Genomic DNA, 18,744 nt, shown 5'->3' with positions numbered 1-18,744 from the left:
ACCTACCCAGACTCATGCTTATTTGAGAGACTTATTACACTTAGGTCGAACAACATAATATAAAAAAATGTTTTGGATTAAAAATACATATTATATTATACAACATACATTAAATTGCCTTTATCATTGCTTGAAAACTTCACGAAGGGAAATGTCGGTTTTTTCGTAAACTAGGTTTAGCATCCTCCCTTGCAGTACTGTGAGGAAAATAACTAGAAATCGAAACTCAATTTCGATTACCAACATTAGTTGCTTTAAATTACCTACAAACCTCTTTACACTTGTAACTCGCCTTTCCTGGCAGACGAAAACTAAGGAATCCTGGCGTCATTACAGTTGAAAGCGCAAGTGGGTCGCGTTAGTTCACTACCGAAACATCTCACACACGGATAGCTTTATGTTTAAACTTGCATTGTCAGCAGACACTTTGTGAGCCATGATGTACCATCATTCCCGTGGTATCGTAGGTAGATTATAAATCGCATCCCACGTTCTAATTCTAAATAGGGTATGTGCAAGTGACGTGGGTTGAAACCCTTTTCTCGCTATTTACTATTATTGGAAGATTCCATGTTGAACTAATTCCTAGGGGAAAATTATATAAATCTTCGTTTGGAGTTGGTTCAAAATAAACTTGTGAAAATTTCCCTGACTATAAATACATCTTAAGCGAACTTCCCATACAATCAGGATATACGGATTGCGGACATAAAAGCAGTCAGAACCTAGTATTATATAAATTACACAGGAAACACACGATTCCCCAACCATCGCATTACACAGGCGGGTAGCCCGCGCATGGCTATAGTCCAAGTGGTCCTTTATTAAATAGGCTGCATTAAAGTAACTGTTGTGAACACAATCGTATTTACTTCCTTGCAACAACAATCGTAAATGTAAATTATCGCAGTCATTCCGCACTACAACATGCACGAACATTGGCAAAGGTTTTTATGCAACATTTTTGATACGCTCCAACAGACAGCCTCTTATACACATCAATTATGTTGTATTCATACCTCTAATCGCGTGCTCGCTAAAATTGCAGACAATAAACATCGGGTCTAAGGGTGATATAGGGTAAAGTTTACTCACACCACGATACTCGCTTGACCCGTTTTGTTGGAGGCCCGGCGTGTACCTTCGGCGGTAGATGAGAAGGTACTTTTCTTAATGCACTCTGGTAGCGTAATAAAAACGCGTGAACCGCACATTTGACTGGCGAGCTGATCTTTTCTGGTGACGTCAGGGCCGCCGCCACCGCAACCGTCGCTGACTTCTTACTCGCACGACTTCTTGCCACTCTCTTGCCAGCTCTGCGCCTCCTGCGACGGCTCTTCTTCAATACCTCGCCTACTGGCGGCGGGTCCTTGCTGATGACCATCACGAATACGCGGGAAAAATAAGGGATGACGCGGACGACGCGGTCACGACAAAATGGCGGCGTGCGGATTAAACCTTATAACCTAACAAATAACTTACCTAACTAATAACAATAAATATGTATATAAAAATAAAAACTGGTTAAAATAAAAACTAAATAAAACTTATAACTACAAGGGGTATCAGAGAGACTCGATCGACGCCACACGCGTGGACTACGTAAGGTGACGTAAGTACGCGTCGGGAACTACGTAGTGATTAATCGCGATAAGATAATAGGAGATTTATAAGAAATATGGGAAAACTGCAGTTTTCACCAAAATCGTTCGCGAATGACGCGCAGCGCACGGCTCTATCTCAAACACTGGCGGAACAAAGTGACCGTTACGTATTGAATGTTGATCTACCCTCAAATCTTCATTATTGTTCGCGCTTCCGTTCGAAGTCTTAGAATTTGCGCATGCTACCTTCCGTTTATCGCATATTTATAATCGTTCAACTGCATGTCAAACGAATATTAAAAAGGAAATATGGACATACATATGATACGACAGAATTTTATTTCTATACTTTTTGTTTTTTACGGAAGCGAAAGCGGATTTTCTTAGCATGCCATTAATTCGCAATCCTTAGCACTTAGCCTGCACTTCGTTCCCAGATATTAGACTCTGTACACAGAACAAATCAGGAACCGCAACTTCATTTGCGTAGAACACAAACTTGCCTAATTGGTTAACCGAATGAAGGTGCGTTGTAAGACGCTTGCTTTTTCCTACGTCTGGGTAGACATATATCATAAATATAATCACAGTACAACATATGTATCTGAGTAGGCATATATCAAAGATGTAACCAAAGAGTGACGTATGTAGTATGTATATATGTAATCCTATCATTAGAGAACTGATTTAACGTTATTTACAGTTTAATATTGCCACTTGTTAACTAATAGGCAATGGGTGGAACTTTACCGCATTGGAACAGATACTTAAGTTCTTAGTCTTTGCCAAGTAGAACGACAAAGTTCTGCATAAAAGTATGAAGGACTAGCTTTTGCTCGCGGCTTCGCCCGCGTGAATGAGTTTTCCGGAATACAAAAATTTTCTCACTTACTTTATACGTATCGTTATATTAATACCAAATTACACATCATTATAAATTGTAGCCTGTGTTATTTTGGTGTATAACCAATATTACTGTAAAGTTTCATCCAAATCCGTTTAGAAGTTTTTCCGTGAAAGTGGAACAAACATACATGCATACATACATCCTACCTCACAAACTTTCGCATTTATAATATTAATAGGATGTAAAAGCGGAAAATTATATCTCATTCATATACAAATTTCTTTATTGACATCACATAATTACGGTCATGAACACTGATAAAACACATCACCAAGGTACCTAAATAGTAACTGCGTACCAGACAAAATCAATACTTCAATTAATCACCCCCAGAACATCAAAGCACTGTCCGGCAGTGCACAATGTAAATTAATATCCACAAATCGATGAACGCTGCACACACCCCTTCCGTACATAGGCACAGCCAAATACATCTCATCTCAAACATCCCTTCATATCAAGTGAATAATATAATTGAAACATGATGCTTTGAGGGGCGACGGAGCCAGACACACCGTGGCATAATTATAAACATGTATGTATGTTGTATGGGGATGTAGATTCACACTTGACCTTCAACTCCCTGTGGGCTCTCCCTTGCATGCAAAACCGTTGGGGTTTGTTGTTATTTACTCTCTATAGAATCCATTGCTACATTATTGTTGACGGATGGTCAGTTATTTTAATTTTTTATTTAAATTTTGTTTGTTATATGGGAAATTAATCTCTAATTAAAGGTTCAAGACACTGTGAGCTCATTCTGCGTAGATCGGACCACTAACAGCAAAAATTTAAAAAGTTGTATAATTGTAAAATGTAGGTAGGTATTGTAACTTTGATTTTACGGATGAACAACACCTCAGTCCCCCTGTGATCATGAAAGCTGCAGTCTTTGAAAAATTGGGACAAAACTAAAATATAAAAAACCGCTATAAAATCCGAAAAGTAGTTTTATTTATTTTAATACTAATTAAAGGGTTACATAGGTAAAACAAAAATATTTTACAAATACCAAATCAAAGTGAGATAATTGAAACCAGAGGGTTTCTACCATACAGAGTAACATTTCAAGTTTCAAGATTTCATGATGTATCAAATCTATACAAATATTATAAATAGATTATATTTCTATCGATATTGCAAAGTTTAATAATTTGTTATTTTGAATAGATGTTTGCTACAAGGTAATCTCTGAAACTGCTGATGAATCAACTTGGCTTAGTGTTTATGATTGGCCATCTGACTAAGGTCAAACCTTTGTGTCTCACACTGTTACCTGAACTGGGAATTGAACCGAGGACCCGGACAAAATCCAAACATGCCTAGTATATTATAAACTAGCGACCCGCCCCGGCTTCGCACGGGTGCAATATTTCTCCACTATTTAATGGATGTTATTATACATATAAACCTTCCTCTTGAATCACTCTATCTATTAAAAAAAACCACATCAAAATCCGTTGCGTAGTTTTAAAGATTTAAGCATACAAAGGTAGGGACAGAGAAAGCGACTTTGCTTTATACTATGCAGTGATAAATCAAAATCAACTGTTATTTTGTAAAAGTAGATGGGTACTTCGGGAAATAAATTGTATTTGGTAAGATAGATAGTAGAGGAGGCTGGCATATGGCAGTAGTCATGTGACTTTTTTAAACAAAAACAAAGTACTAGACAGTTGACACATTATCTGTAGTTTATGCCAAAAAAATATTCTATCAAAAATAAAATAAATTTACATGTGGATATTGTAAGTCTCATATTTTTGTTTGTCTTAATTTTACTTTAAATCTTTTGGCAGAATTCATAATGGCAAATGCATCAATTTTGATATACACGGGAGCTGAAATACCACCACCTTTCCCCAACAATTATTTGTGCCTTTAATGAGCGGCAGTGCATCATGATTCTTTTGAATTGCAGACCTGTTTAAGACCAATAAAATCACTTAAAAGCAGGTGACATGACATCCTCTTATAAGCTGAAAATATATAAAATAAAAAAATATGATTTCATGGCATCTTAATTTAGCATAATCTTGGCCTATTGTTATTAGAACAATAAGTTGAATCCACCTTTGTTAGCATAACATAAATAGGTTATTCTATAAGCGTAATAACATTATATCACATAAAGTTCAATTGTTAACTGTATAAAATAATATCATTGCTTCAATATTAATTGAATGATTACAGTTGCCAGTAACAAGCCACAACAATTCCTATAAAGCAGCTATACACAATGCTGGGCTTTACCATGCTACTTACTGAGCCTTTGCCTGCAAGTGAACCACCGGACTACAAAAATTTCACTAAAATCACAGAAACCAAGAAAACTTCACTTGTATACTAACCTTATAAGAATAAATTCATTAAATTAACTGTGGATAATTATTATTTGAATATTAAATTTTAATTATGTTTTAAGACAGTAATATTTCATAGTAGCCTAAGGCACCATAACTGAGATGTCTTTATTGAACATATGAAAAAAGGATGATTGTGGCTACTCTAAAGTCTAAACTTAGAAGTATTTGGTCATATCTTGACACAATTTTTGACTTTGGATACTAAGTCAATTGATTCAATAGAAGTTATTAGACTATCCTACCACATAAACATTGCAAAAATTGCTACGTTATACAGATATATTTGTCATAACAATAATAATGGTGAATGGAGAAATACTTTTAAAAAAATATATTTTACTGATAATCATTGATGCTTTAATAAAACTGTAAAAGACAATTCTTAGTAAAATCTTATTAGTGTTTCATTTACTTACCTAATAAGAAGAATGTTTACGAAGTGATTGATAACATAAAGTATTTCTGGGATAAAACTCCCGCTTTACATCAACAGTTAAAATGCTAATTGACTGGACACAACATTTTTTTCGGAAAATAGTCCTGATTTTAAGTATGAATGAAATTTAGTGTCGACCAAATTGTCGCTTATTATTATTATTCTGGGATAAACAGTGGCCTATAAGCACCCGGGAGTAAGGTAACTTCCTAGTAGTGAAAAATTAAAAATGTATTTAGTTGGTCCTGAGATTAATGTGTTCCAACAATATAATTGTTCGGCTGTTATATATTAGTATAACATAGTAAAATCTTTGAATTACAAAATATTGCATGATACTGCACCAAACTTGTCATCCTGAATCATTAGTCATTAAGTGTCAAAATTACAAGTCATGCAAATTTTTTTATCCTTGAACCTTAACAAACTTAAATGATGATGGCAGAAGGGAGGTTAATGGTAGTACTTACCAAATCTAACTCTTGCATAGAAGGGACTTATTATTAAAAAAATTCATTCATATAACAATTCGCAGAATATAAACACCAAAACCTCTCATATCTTTATATTTTTGGCATATTCACTACTGTCTTTATCTTATGTTATACTTTATGCGAAAGTTTTGTTTGAAATTAGAAGTAACAAAGAAACAGCTGAAGGGGTAAAGGCAAGATCCACCGGATCTTGGACCTAGGCACATAGGCAAAGGATGGGAACACCGTAGGTTCTTAGTCAGTAAAAGTCTGACACGCCCTCCCGCCCATCCCAAGGCGGGAGATAGTCAACTGACGATTTACCTACGTAAAAAAAAAAAAAAAAAAAAAAAAAGGGGTAAAGATAAAATTTTACACAAGGATAGAACAAGTCCTGGATTAACACATTGGCTGCTTTTTTCTGGTAACTTGCCCCCACAGGAAATAATATACTTTTTTTAACCAGATGGCACTTGCGTCTTGTCTATGCATTCCTACAGTAGTTTAAGGACTTTTCTAACAGGAATGGCTTTTCACATGGACAAAGCCGCTAAGAACACCTGGTATAACATAAGTCAGTTATTATCCCAGCTTTTTTCAAGCATGATGCCAAGAAATTACAGCTAAGTTTTTATGATTGCGTAAAGCGGCGATAGCCTAGTTGGGTGTGGAACGGACTGCGAGACGAATGTCCGAGGGTTCAAATCCCAAGGGCACACACTTCTGACTTTTCTAAAAAATCATGTGTATATTCTTTGTGAATTTATCGTTCGCTTTAACGGTGAAGGAAAACATCGTGAGGAAACCTGCACATCTGAGAAGTTCTCTATGGGAATTTCCAAGGTGTGTGAAGTCTACCAATCCGCACTAGGCCAGCGTGGTGGACTAAGGCCTAATCCCTCGTAGTAGTAGAGGAGGCCCGTGCTCAGCAGTGGGCAAGTATATAATACAGGGCTGATATTATTATTATTATTATATTTTATGATTGGCTGCCTACCTGACGTATGACCTTGTCGGTACCTAGTATCAAGTAAACTGTGTTACAAAAACCCACACAGTGTTGTGAGATGTGGAAATCCAATTGCCATCCACATTGCAATACTATTTATGAAATAAAATGAAATGATTTATTTGAATCTGTAAAATGGTATACATTATTTAGATTCCGTTAATATTAAACTCTATCACCAGTTCGGAAAGCAGTTCTCACCAGAGAAGAACGGGCAAGAAACTCTGGTGTTGCTCTTTTCAATAAGTTTAGGGTAAAGACTGCAGTACATGATAAAGTGAGAAGAAAAAAAAACAATTGGTTTTTGGTTGATGATTGATTTATGTTAAAAGTACATAAATCAAGTTTTACAACATGACTGGCATTAAATGATTTAATTGTTACGCTTTCTATCAAACAACTTGCTGTCTCATCAAACACAAATGACTTGGTTAAAACAGCAGATGATGGTATAATATTCCAACAAACAACCTACAATAAGGTGTCAACAAAAACAAAACACTTTAAATTTACAAGCATGATTATCTTCTCACTTCGCACCTAATATATGTTGATATGACCTAAGTTCAAACCAAAACAAGAATCCTAAATTTTCATTGCCTGTCAATAAAAACAACCATCTGGATATCTATGTGTACCAAGCTTTGGTTTTTATGTAGATACTTACAATTCTTTCCAAATCCAGTTTATTTAAACTGATTTAAATATTTATAATAATCTGATTTACCAAAACAGTCAACAACCTCCAAAGTAACTGTATAAGTAGATAATTGTTGAGTAATATGTATTCTTGCAAAGAATAGGAGTACATTTTTTTCAGTAAGGAGGTTGATACAAAAAAAGATTTTATACTATTATAAAAAAATATATTCATCTTCCAGTACCATTCTGAAGTATTTCCTATTGGTTTTAGGAAAAAAATATATACTCTAGAAATGGAAATGTTCAAGTATGTGTAAGCATTTTTGTATATTTTGGATTGCTTGTTAGTGACCTACATATTGCAACACAAAAAAACTTTTTTTGTCGCCAAATAAATGTGATTAATTATTTTCCAATTAGTGAGTTCCAATTGAGAAAGGCATATTCCAATCAGAAATTTATGCTTAATTTGAGTAATAAGTCTAGAAAAATCAAGGGATGGTAGTCAAAACATTGACACACAATCGCGAGCGTTTATCGTGTGAATAGAAGGTAGATTAACAAAAAACGCTACGATGATGATATATAGCACTTACCTTCCTGGCTTGAGCCATCCTTTTGGTTTTCATCGTTTGGTCTCTCCCTCAGCGAACACAATAGACTTACAGCTGACATAGCTCGCAGATCTAACACACAATATGCTCAGTCTTCTCTCAATATATTAATTCTACTAAAACTCTATAACAACTTTACAATATTTACAAAATTGTTCAGGAAATTAATCTATCACCTAAAATATTGTTTATATCACAGACTTTTCGTTTTTCAACAATACGAATCAAAACGTCCACGCACGAAAATATTATCAATATATTTTATAATTTGTAGGAATTTAGGTATAATAAACTTATTTACACATTAAAAACTAGCTTTATATTATCTAATTTTAACAAATACGCGCTAGCGGTCACAAGATACTCATAACTAAAAGAATTTGTCAGTTTTCGATGCAAAAATATATAAAACGTCCGCCATATGCCTTATGGGACGTTTATTGTCCACCCAGATAAAATATTCCCAGTATGTATAGAATGCCTATAGAATTTTGTAGGTATACAATTTGGCAGCATTACATCCAGTTGCCATTGCATTTTATTTTTTTTGTATTCCGTGTTCATAATAAAATATATTTCTGAATCATCGACCACGTTCGTATTAGAATAAATTCATATATACAGAAAATAATTGTATGGTTTTCTTTCAAGTTTTTTTGCTACAGAAATATGAATTATAGAAACGCAATTATTTCTTTACTAAAATATTTCTGGCAACATTACACAACACAAAGATAATATTAAAACCTTTTCCTCTTCAAAACAAATTATAATTATAAAGATAATTTTATAGACGTATAAAGTCGTTCTCATAATATATCAGTGATTAAAATTCTAATCTTAGGTCGAGCTTGTACACATTGGAATGACGGTCTGAATTTAGAAACAGAATTCAGAATATAAATCCAGAACGCTCCGGATCCCATAAATACAGGTCTTGAAATATTTCGTAAAATGTATATTTACTTGTATATTTTATAATATATTGTGATATGCATTTATATATAAACTCTTAATCGACCCATTTGCTACCGTGGCTTCATCATAATCAAATGGTTTCGACGGATACTTTTTGCCTGGCACAGATGGTTCTCCTTACTTCTAGCCACACTTCTACGCTTCATTAAAGAAATACCGAATCATCCACATCTGTAAAATTCAGCATGTGCATAATATTATTTCAAACAGATTCTTTCCTAGTTCCTAGCCGAAGTTCGAAAACCCCAGACCATAAGCCATAGTTTTGACTTTTGTATCGTTTAATATGTGAATAGTCTATTTGGAGTCTGAGCAGCGATGCAATGATTTGTATTTTGTATTATATTACCTAATTTAGTACACAATTTTTCGTGAAAATCTTTAAAGATTTAAAAATGATATCGAAAAAATATCAACATATAATTATTAAATCAAATATTTATGAAAGACTGTAAACTAATCAAAATCTGAATTCTGAATAAAAAAGTGAATTATATGGTAGCTCAGATATAGTATGTAGGTATATGTAAATCGGTAAATATAAAATAAGTGTACTCGTAGCCTAGATATTGACACTTGACATATAATATCATAGACTAATATATAATACTGGAAATATAATATTTCTCTTTGGGTTGACAGCTTGTAGTTTGTATGCGGGCGTGTTTCTGTTTTAATTAATTTTATTTAAGATAAGTAGTTTCAAAATAAATAAAAATGATAAAGTGGACTGGAAATCACAGTGAATCGGGTATTCTTAGGAAAAGTGAACCGAAAGAGAAGAAAGAAGAGTTATTCGTGTTCGGCTACTCGTGCAAATTGTTCAGGGACGACGATAAAGCTCTGCACGTAGATCAAGGCAAACACCTCATTCCGTGGATGGGGGATGAAACGTTGAAAATCGACAGGTTCGATCCGTTTTTTACTATAAGACTGCTAACTGTGGCGCTAATACGTATAAGAACAATATATTGTCAGAAAAGTTAAAATTCTGGAAGACCTTTAAGATTTTCGCAGACTATGATGTTTGAAGAGCGGCGCTGGCGGTGGGCGGCGGGCGCACCGGCTCGCGACGCCCGTATTGTTACGGTGACGGCCTCCGTCGGTATGTATATTTTGCAACGGAATAATTGACTACGCTAATATTGATAACGCGATGTTATCGGTGCTAGGATGTTATTTGAGATTCGAACCAATGCCTTACAGGTTACCAGTAAGTTACGATATTGCACATTACATGTACAGAACAGGGGTATCAATAATAACTTTATTTACTAAACATGTTGGTGACTTATCACTAAAGAGAAACAATGTGATATACATAATGACTTCTGATTGACTGAATTTCTATTTGAGATAAATTAATTTGAATGTACTTGATAAACATTTTTGCTGTGGTTAAATATGTTTATCATTTTGTCAATCGGCAAGCAGTTTTAGGATTGCTGTTTAAAATTATTGATAAAATTTTCCTCTACAAAATCTAACTACTAGTGGCAAATCATTCTCACTTTGAGTTTTATTGATACTTTCATTCAGTAACACATGGTATAAGATGTGTTTATTGTCCATATATTATAGATTGTTTTGCAATAAGTCAGTAACTTTTCTTTTGCTTAAAAAGTTTTCACGTCTAATCTCTTTGATTTATAACACTATTAATGACATGACTGTATGGGATTGGGCTAGAACCCTTTGCCTTTTCAATAGAAAGGGAAAATTAAAAAGATATCTCTTTGGTTTTTGTGTGATGTACAATAAAAACCATTTAATATCAAATTTATGATTAAATTCTAATGACTAATTCCTTTTATAGTACATTCAGGTTACTATGTATCTATTTGATACAAAATTTAAATTTAAGTGAAATATCACCTCTATTTTATACTATAATTAATCACTATTGTAGGATATAGTATGTAATTTAAAAACTTCTTAAGTAATACATAATTAAATAAAAATATCAATTTGATATTTTGTAAATCTTGGCAGGTATGACGCTAGGGGCGCATTGCACGATCTCACCGCCTTGGAGGCACCGTCTGGTGGTTACGACTGGCGTGTGGAACTCACCAGGAATGAGCTTGAAGTGGAACAGCTGTGCGATGAGGAGCGGTACAGGGCTTTACACACCGATGAGGATGAAGAAGAGATGTATAAAGGTATGTTGATGTACAATTTAATCTTTTTTTTAAATACTTGAAATACTACAATTTAATCTTTTTTTTTAATCTACTAATATTATTTGGTATTCCACCGCGGTTGACATCCTGAGACATGAGGTGTTAACTCTCATTATGTCCTGTAGTTATACTGGTTACATTGTCCTTCAAACCGGAACACAACAGTAATTACACAGTGCTGCTTGGCGGCCGAAATAAAGGTTATAATAATAATGTGTTTATAGAGGAAGAATTGAAACGCCTCCACGCGGGCTACGGTCAAGTGGGGTTCAACTACGACGCGCCAGCCGAACCCGAACCGTCGTCGCAGCCCGCCGAGGTCGACGAGCCGTTTTTGCCCACTGCATCATTCAAAGCATTATTACCAACCGATATATTATATGTAAGTGTTCATCTTAAGATTAATAAATAATAATGGTTTGTCTTATTCTTTCACACGCATTGTAATTCCCGATGACGTAACGTACGCGTATTGCGCCTCTTTTCTCTTTCTTGTCTTGCTCATTCTACAGAAATTTGAATTATAAGTTATAACTTGTTGACTTAAAAATAATAAAATAATAAGGATTGTGGTGTATAAAATAATAACATCATAAGGAGCAGTGCCGGATTTATATTTTTATATGAGTGTAGGCCACTTTATTTCCACCGCCCCATGTAGATAGGTTTATGTATGTATGTGTGTTTCTAAAGTACTTAATAATTTTCCATTTGTTTGTATTATGGAAGGCACTGAAGTTAAATAAACGAATGATTAATTTAATCAAGTTGCGTCCTCTGAAATATGCCGCCCCTAAGAAAATGCTACCCATAAGCCGCGGCCTGTACGGCTTATTTACGAATCCAGAGCTGATAAGGAGTCAAATGTTTAAAATATGAACAGATTTTCTCAATTTTTCTATGTTAGATTTTAATATGAGATACATATATGATAGATGTAAAGAACAAAAATTAGTTGAATACCTTGTGGATAAAAGGGTCAACTGCTTTAGAATGAATGCTAAAATCAACTAATACAATTTTACTTACTGTGTTTATGATTTTATGCTTCACTTCTTGTATTGTGTGCAATAAAGATAAACAGATTGTAAAGTTGTTCTAGGTCATATTCATTTGAAACATTTTCCTTACTGCAAGGCTGTATAATATTTCCATACCAATGTTTGCACTTTTAATTATCGTTGTTAGTACAAGTATGCACTCATATAAGTTATTGTTGATTAACCAAAAGAAATATTATGGTATGTATCACAACATGAAACCATAACTTGTCCTCAGCATAAATAACTCAATAAGTTACTGAAACTGCAAATGTATACTGAAAAAGTGGTATTTATGAACTAAAATAAATAACAATAAAATAGTTATTTTAATTTTACATGCCTTTAAACTACGTCTACTGCAAGAACTCGTCAGAGTAGCGTTATCACACTTTCAGTCAGAAATACACTTTCACCCACACTTCATATTAGCACTAGACCATAAAATCAGATAAGTAAAACCAGGATTTTTGCTGATGATATTTTTTTATTTATTGATAAATTTTGGTACAATGTGTATTTAATATTTTATTAATGTAACGTCAAAATGACTATATTCACTGTTCAATTATACAATTGTATTGTAATTACCACTTATTCCATATATTGTGTTATCTCACCAAAAATCTGCTATAGTATGTGATTACATCATTAAATAATACATACTTTTACAGCCTGAAACTCAAAAACAAAATGCAATAATAGAGAAAACCGCGAAGTTCATCGCAAGCCAGGGTGCTCAGATGGAGATACTAATCAAAGCAAAGCAGGGTGACAACCCGCAGTTCCAGTTTTTGAATAAGGATTCTGAACTCAACCCATACTACAGTGCTCTGATTGCTTTGGTCAAGTCTGGCAAGTGGCCCGAGAAGAAGCCTGAAATTGTTGAAGGTACTATATTTATACCTCAATATTCAGTTATATTGGGAAAACTGGAACAAAATTAGATTTAGAAAATTTATTAATCTTTATTTCTGAGGATTTTTTAAATTGTGTGTTGTAATACTAAGTAACATGTAAATCTCAGAACAAGAACAAGCATAGAAGGAATCTAAATTACCCTCATATACTTGTCCTTTTTTTCAAATAGGCCAAAACCGTTGAAAAGAACGAGACAAATATTATGTTGCTAAGGTCGGCTTGCGTACACTTTAAAATTATCAAATGGTTACCTTTGGTCCTCTTTATGATGCCGAATTAAAAGCAAATAAAATGTCAAATGTTCCAACTTGCCAACCTCAAAACAATGTCACAAACGCGCCCACACAATTTAGTTACGTTATACTTCAGCGCGTGCTTTTCAAAAGTGGCTGCATGTTTTGTAATATTTTTGTTGTTAATTCTAATAAATACACAGTGCTGTTTAAGTATAATATAGCCCTACGAACAAGCAATGGCCTGCGTTATTATGGGGTGTAAATCTCATTCTTGTCGTAAAGAAAATGAAACTGAAATCATCAGCTTCCATCGGTGAGTAAACAAAAAACCTAATATATTTGCTTAAACCCTGTACATAAGTGCAAAAAGTATTATTAATTAATCTTTATTATGCTGTTGTCATATTATAATCTGCTGTTGGCCATTTGATACAGTAATTATTAAGTATTTTTCATTTTTATCAATTAACGTAGTCGTGTTCAATAGTGTTGTTCTGCATATACTGTCGATAACATAGATGTTAGTATATTGTAGTTGACTATTTTGCATAAATTGCGTTTTACTTTCAATATATGGTGGTGAAGTGGTAAAAGCCACTTGGAAACCGTGCGCGAAGGCTGGGGGTTGAGGAAACTATCTGATTTTCATAGTGTGTTTCATTGCAGATTCCCCACAGATGATGCTATGAGGCAAAAATGGATCGTTGCCATAGCTCGTCCCAATTGGCATTGGAAAAACAGCACCGTGTTTGCTCTATGCATTTCGACAAAGTTTTATTAACTTTGAAATAAGTTATCAAACATATGTGACATGAATGATACCGCTGTGTTTTAATTTTATTGTCCCATTTTAGTAGCTTCTGTCAAATCACACCTCTTGGGTATCTTTTAATCCCTAAGAAAGTCAGAAAAGAACAGAAGGCGTACTGGCTTTCTCCTAAACGAAATTCCGGCCGATTTCTTGTTTGTTACTTACAGCGGTTTCCATTCCTTCCGAAATTTCTAAGATTTTCTTAATTTAATAATCTAAATGCTAAACCATTTTTGTGTGAATGACGTTTCGGAAGGCATGGAAACTGCTGTAAATAGCAAATGAAAATAGGATAAAATTTAGCTCGAAGAGAGCCGGTAGTTCTATAGTTTATTGTAATTTAACAGCTTCTTAACGAGTGATTTTATATACCCAGACCTCATTTGGTACTTGAATACCAAATTAGGGTTTTGATATCTTTTTAACCTTTATCTAAAATAGCATTTTGCAACGGTTTGTAGTTGACTGACCGAAAAGTGTTTATTTTAGCAGGTCTGTGAATTTACCATAGCCGATAGACAAAGCATCTATCGATATCGATAAGATGTCAGAAGAGATCGCAACACAATTAAATTTCTTGCTGTCAAAGACAGAGTACACTCAAATGTCATAATGTTACTTCTATGCTTGTCATTGTTCTGAGATGTAAATAATGGTAATAAAAAATATTTATATTTACATTATTGGTTCTTTCAGAGAAGCCTCCAGAAGCAGAGGAGTACTTACATCCAAGCTTAGCATCTACTGTTATTGAATCTGTAAGTATAATCAGAAGTATGCATTTACATGGTGTCCTACATACTCCCACTACTTATGTAGGGCTAGGCTTGCATAATAGATACTATCATTGATAGAACTTTTAAGTTTGCCGAGTCATTGTAGTTCAATCACCAATATAGTTTTAATATCTGAATAATTCTGAAGAAAAGTGTAATGGAAAGGGGCAGGTCACATGTTAAGTGAAATAAAACCTAAATGGACAAAAACGTTAACTGAGTGGACACCTTGAGATAATGTGGAGCGGTCGAGATGGGCAACTAAGACAATGGTCTGATGCCCTAAAGAAGGTTACTGGCCTATTGTGGTTGAGAAAGGCAAGGGACAGGCAAAAATGTCTTCTGTCAAGAGGACAAGCTTTAAAGAGGACTGCTCTGAACATAATGAAAGATAGAGACAAAAAATGTTTTCTTGTTAGTAAATAAAGGCTTTTTCACTAGATCTGAATAAAATAAGTCGCTGTGTGTATCTGGCAGGCGCCATCCATCCCGTCGATCCAGTACAAGCCGTCGGCGGACTGCGACTACACGCTGCTGGTGTGCCGCATGCAGGGCACGGTGCCCGGCGAGTACAGCGAGCGCGCGCCCGGCGAGGTGGCGCCGCCCGGCACCGAGCCGCTGCCGCCGCGCGCCGACATATCGCGCCCGCCCGTCATGTACAACACCGGTCAGTACTCTCCACTAGTGTCATAATGTCATCACAGAGAACGCAGTTAATAATTATGGTTATTCTTGACATATCGACGGGTGCAAAGTGAAAAAAGTTAACTACAATTTTGAGATTTTTTTATTATTGCAGTAACTGACTAAAATAAATATATATGGCATCTACATATACATGTAGATGCCATATGAAATAATGAAGCGGTAATGAAAATTTCAACAAATTTAGTTTAAAATAAACAAAATGGGAGCATTTTTTCTTATTATAATCCTGAAAACTAGCTGTTTTGTATATAACTCTTTTTACTTTGCACCCGTCGATATTGCTATAAAAAAAATCGCGTTCGAATAATTATAACTTTACTAATTAATTGAAAAGCGTGCACCCCGTCGTACGAGATCATTGACTGCGGGTTTTATATTTTTTTTATCAATAGTCTAATGTGTGTATATATGTTTCCTATGGACTTCTAAACGGCTGAGCAATTTTGTGAACTGTTTTGTTAAACTTTACATTAGCCAAGTAGGTATTACTGTGAAGTCTGATAGCGATTAGACTATCAGAAACCCCTGGATATAGATAATTAGTGCTACTTATGTCAAACTGGGCCAAATCACTAGCTTATATTATATGATGCTATATAAATATCCAATATCTCATTTGTTAATTTACAATTACATATATGGGATTTCTTGTGTCATCAATTCTGTAATCAACAGCATTGTCACCTATGTTTTCAGGAACGGTTCACTTACACCCTCTATAAAGCACACAGTTTTTAAAAATTTATATTTAAATTTTCTTTAACAGCCGAACGAGCTGCACAACCAGCGCAAGCGACCCCCTATCAGCAGTACGCGGCGTATTACCACCAATACTTGGCTCAACAGCAGGAACAATTGCAAGCGCAGAAACAAGTGAAGAAAGAACAGCCTACATTGACGAAGTCTACAGGACTCAGTCTCATGAAGAATTATAATACGGACTCGGAGAGTGACATGTCTGGTGAAGGTAATATTTTAATAGTAGCAGTTGCCTTATTATGCAGTTTCTTTTGTCTGCCAATACTTAAAAAAGAATGAGTTCTGTTTATTATTAAGAGTTGTCTAATTCATTAATTTTCGTTTCTTTAAATAGGAACAATTATATAGCTATTTACGGATTGCAATAGATAAAATGATATTCCTTATAAAATTCTATATGGAGTGTCTTCTGGCTTTGCCTTGTTATTCCTTAAAAGAATATATTAATCATATATGTATTTTATTTATAATAGATAAAATATTGAATGGTTTGAAATACATTTTTATAGATTACGATGACGATTCATCATCCGATGGCAAAGAAAAGGTTCCGGTTATAACACCACCCGAGGACATTCAAGTGGTGATAGAAAAGATGGCGGCGTACGTCACACGCAACGGCGACGAGTTCGCAGACATTGTGCGGGCCAAAAACGATCCCAGATTCACGTTCCTTGATCCAGAAAATATATACTATCCATATTATAAAAAACTGATGCAGGAGATGAGGCCAAGGAAGTCTTCTGGTAAGTGATTACAATTATATTACTCGTTAAGACTTCTACACATTACGTCGGTGGCTACATAATTATGGAATTCATAATAGTAATAAATAAGTTGGATTCTTATATGATATGTGGTAGTGGTGTATTGATGACAATGAGCAGTATTACCCTGCATAGTGTATAGGACCCATTGCAACTAATAATTGATGTTTAACGTAAATATCATTAATGTTTCGTTTTACAGGCTTTATAGGTGTATACATGCATACATTCAATGTTAAGTTCCTATAAAACAAACAAATAAAATTACTAACATGTCTGAAATTTTATTGATATATCAATTTGGTTTTTCTTTATAGCACCAGTGTCATTCTCAATAAAGAAGCAGAAAGACCCAGATCCAATACTGCCTAAACCGGCGCTACCATATGAATCAAGTTCTGACGAGGATCCAGAGAAACAAGCGGAAAAACATGCAGAGAAGGAAGCAGAAAAACCAGAAGAAGTAAAAGAACAACCGAAACCACCACAACAATTCTATCCAATTAACAATATACCACCCATTGTAGTTTATAAAATGGAAGGTCAATTAACCCAAGATCTTCCTACAATAAGGGCCATAGAACCCATGAAGCCACTCATGCCAAAACTACTACCAATGCCAGAGGTTAAAGTACAACCAAAACATGAAGTGACATCACCAACTATAGTTCTAAGTAAACCTGTGGAGATAATAAAAGAAAAAACTCCAGTTAAAGAGGAAAGAAAAGTTGAAAGAATAAAAGAAAATAGCCCAACACAAAGAAGGGAAAGAAGGAAACATTCAGATCGAAAAAGGGAGTACAGAAGTAAATCTGAAAGCAGAGAGAGAAGATCGGAAAGGAGAGAGGAGAGGAGTCCAGATAGAGAATACAGGAGAGCAAAAACGCCGAAAAAGAAAGGAAAAGGAAGAAATATAAAGAAGAACTGGTGGTGAATGAAATTATATCTTTAGAAGACAATTCAGATGACTTGATCGATCTTACTGGAGATCAATCAGATTCTAAAGGTAAAGTATCTGAAATCATGGTAATTTTTTCTTTGCCTGTTTTTTTTATTTATTATTGTAACTATGCATTACTGCCAGTACTTCAAGTACATTTTTTTAGTAGAATAAAATTTGAAAACTTTTATTCTGAATAGTGACATACATGTACTCTTGGTCCATACCTACATTAAGCTACTCGACGGCCCAAAAGTTCACACTGCCCTGAAGGGCTCCTACCAAATTTTTATATAGGGCTCCTCTGTGGCAAGTTACATCACAGCATGTTGTACCGATACAATGGTTGTAACAATTGTCTAGAATGTACCTCTATCTAGAATTGTAAAAGTCTAGATTATATTATACTAGTTGTATTTTAGGCGAGTGCGACACGGTAGTAGAGAAAGTGAAGCAGCAAGAGAGACGTCGCCGCGCCGCCGAGTTCCTGAAGAAAGTGGGCGTGGACCCCGCCGCCGCTGCGCTACCTACCACCTCCCTGGCAAGCGCTATGGTATGTATTGTATACATACCA

At 34.8% G+C, this 18,744-nt stretch overlaps 2 protein-coding genes across 6 annotated transcripts in view; one reads left to right on the top strand and one right to left on the bottom strand.

The window, feature by feature from the left end:
- The window catches only part of LOC115449151 (eukaryotic translation initiation factor 4E transporter), a 33,133-nt gene extending 24,626 nt beyond the window's left edge, over positions 1–8,507 (bottom strand). For 2 of the 5 annotated variants that reach the window (XM_030176881.2, XM_030176883.2), the window contains exon 1: positions 1,096–1,782. In XM_030176881.2, coding sequence (XP_030032741.2) covers positions 1,096–1,384 — 289 coding nt within the window. In that variant the 5' untranslated portion in view covers positions 1,385–1,782. Of the gene's footprint in view, positions 1–1,095; positions 1,784–8,033 lie in introns of those variants that run through there. The other 3 variants (XM_030176882.2, XM_030176884.2, XM_030176880.2) reach the window with 3 other exon arrangements.
- Positions 8,508–9,641: 1,134 nt separating this feature from the next.
- LOC119188864 (protein suppressor of white apricot-like) lies at positions 9,642–18,166 on the top strand. Its single transcript, XM_037436918.1, has 9 exons — positions 9,642–9,937; positions 11,022–11,191; positions 11,437–11,594; positions 12,927–13,143; positions 14,917–14,978; positions 15,474–15,663; positions 16,471–16,671; positions 16,973–17,209; positions 17,548–18,166. The coding sequence occupies exons 1-9, from the start codon at positions 9,747–9,749 to the stop codon at positions 18,162–18,164; spliced, it is 2,043 nt and encodes a 680-aa protein (XP_037292815.1). The 5' UTR covers positions 9,642–9,746; the 3' UTR covers positions 18,165–18,166.
- The last annotated feature ends 578 nt before the right edge of the window (positions 18,167–18,744 follow it).

The sequence above is a fragment of the Manduca sexta genome, chromosome 9 (assembly GCF_014839805.1).
Source record: "Manduca sexta isolate Smith_Timp_Sample1 chromosome 9, JHU_Msex_v1.0, whole genome shotgun sequence".
Lineage (NCBI taxonomy): Eukaryota > Metazoa > Arthropoda > Insecta > Lepidoptera > Sphingidae > Manduca > Manduca sexta.
Note: the sequence above shows the minus strand (reverse complement) of the source record. Positions and strands in the feature narration are given on the sequence as shown.

Excerpts from the sequence above, each read along its gene's own strand:
- LOC119188864 (XM_037436918.1), top strand. The coding sequence starts at position 9,747 with ATGATAAAGTGGACTGGAAATCACAGTGAATCGGGTATTCTTAGGAAA. Across the intron at positions 14,979-15,473 it reads CATCTACTGTTATTGAATCT|GCGCCATCCATCCCGTCGAT; the intron begins GTAAGTATAATC and ends TGTATCTGGCAG. Across the intron at positions 17,210-17,547 it reads GAGGCCAAGGAAGTCTTCTG|CACCAGTGTCATTCTCAATA; the intron begins GTAAGTGATTAC and ends TTTTCTTTATAG.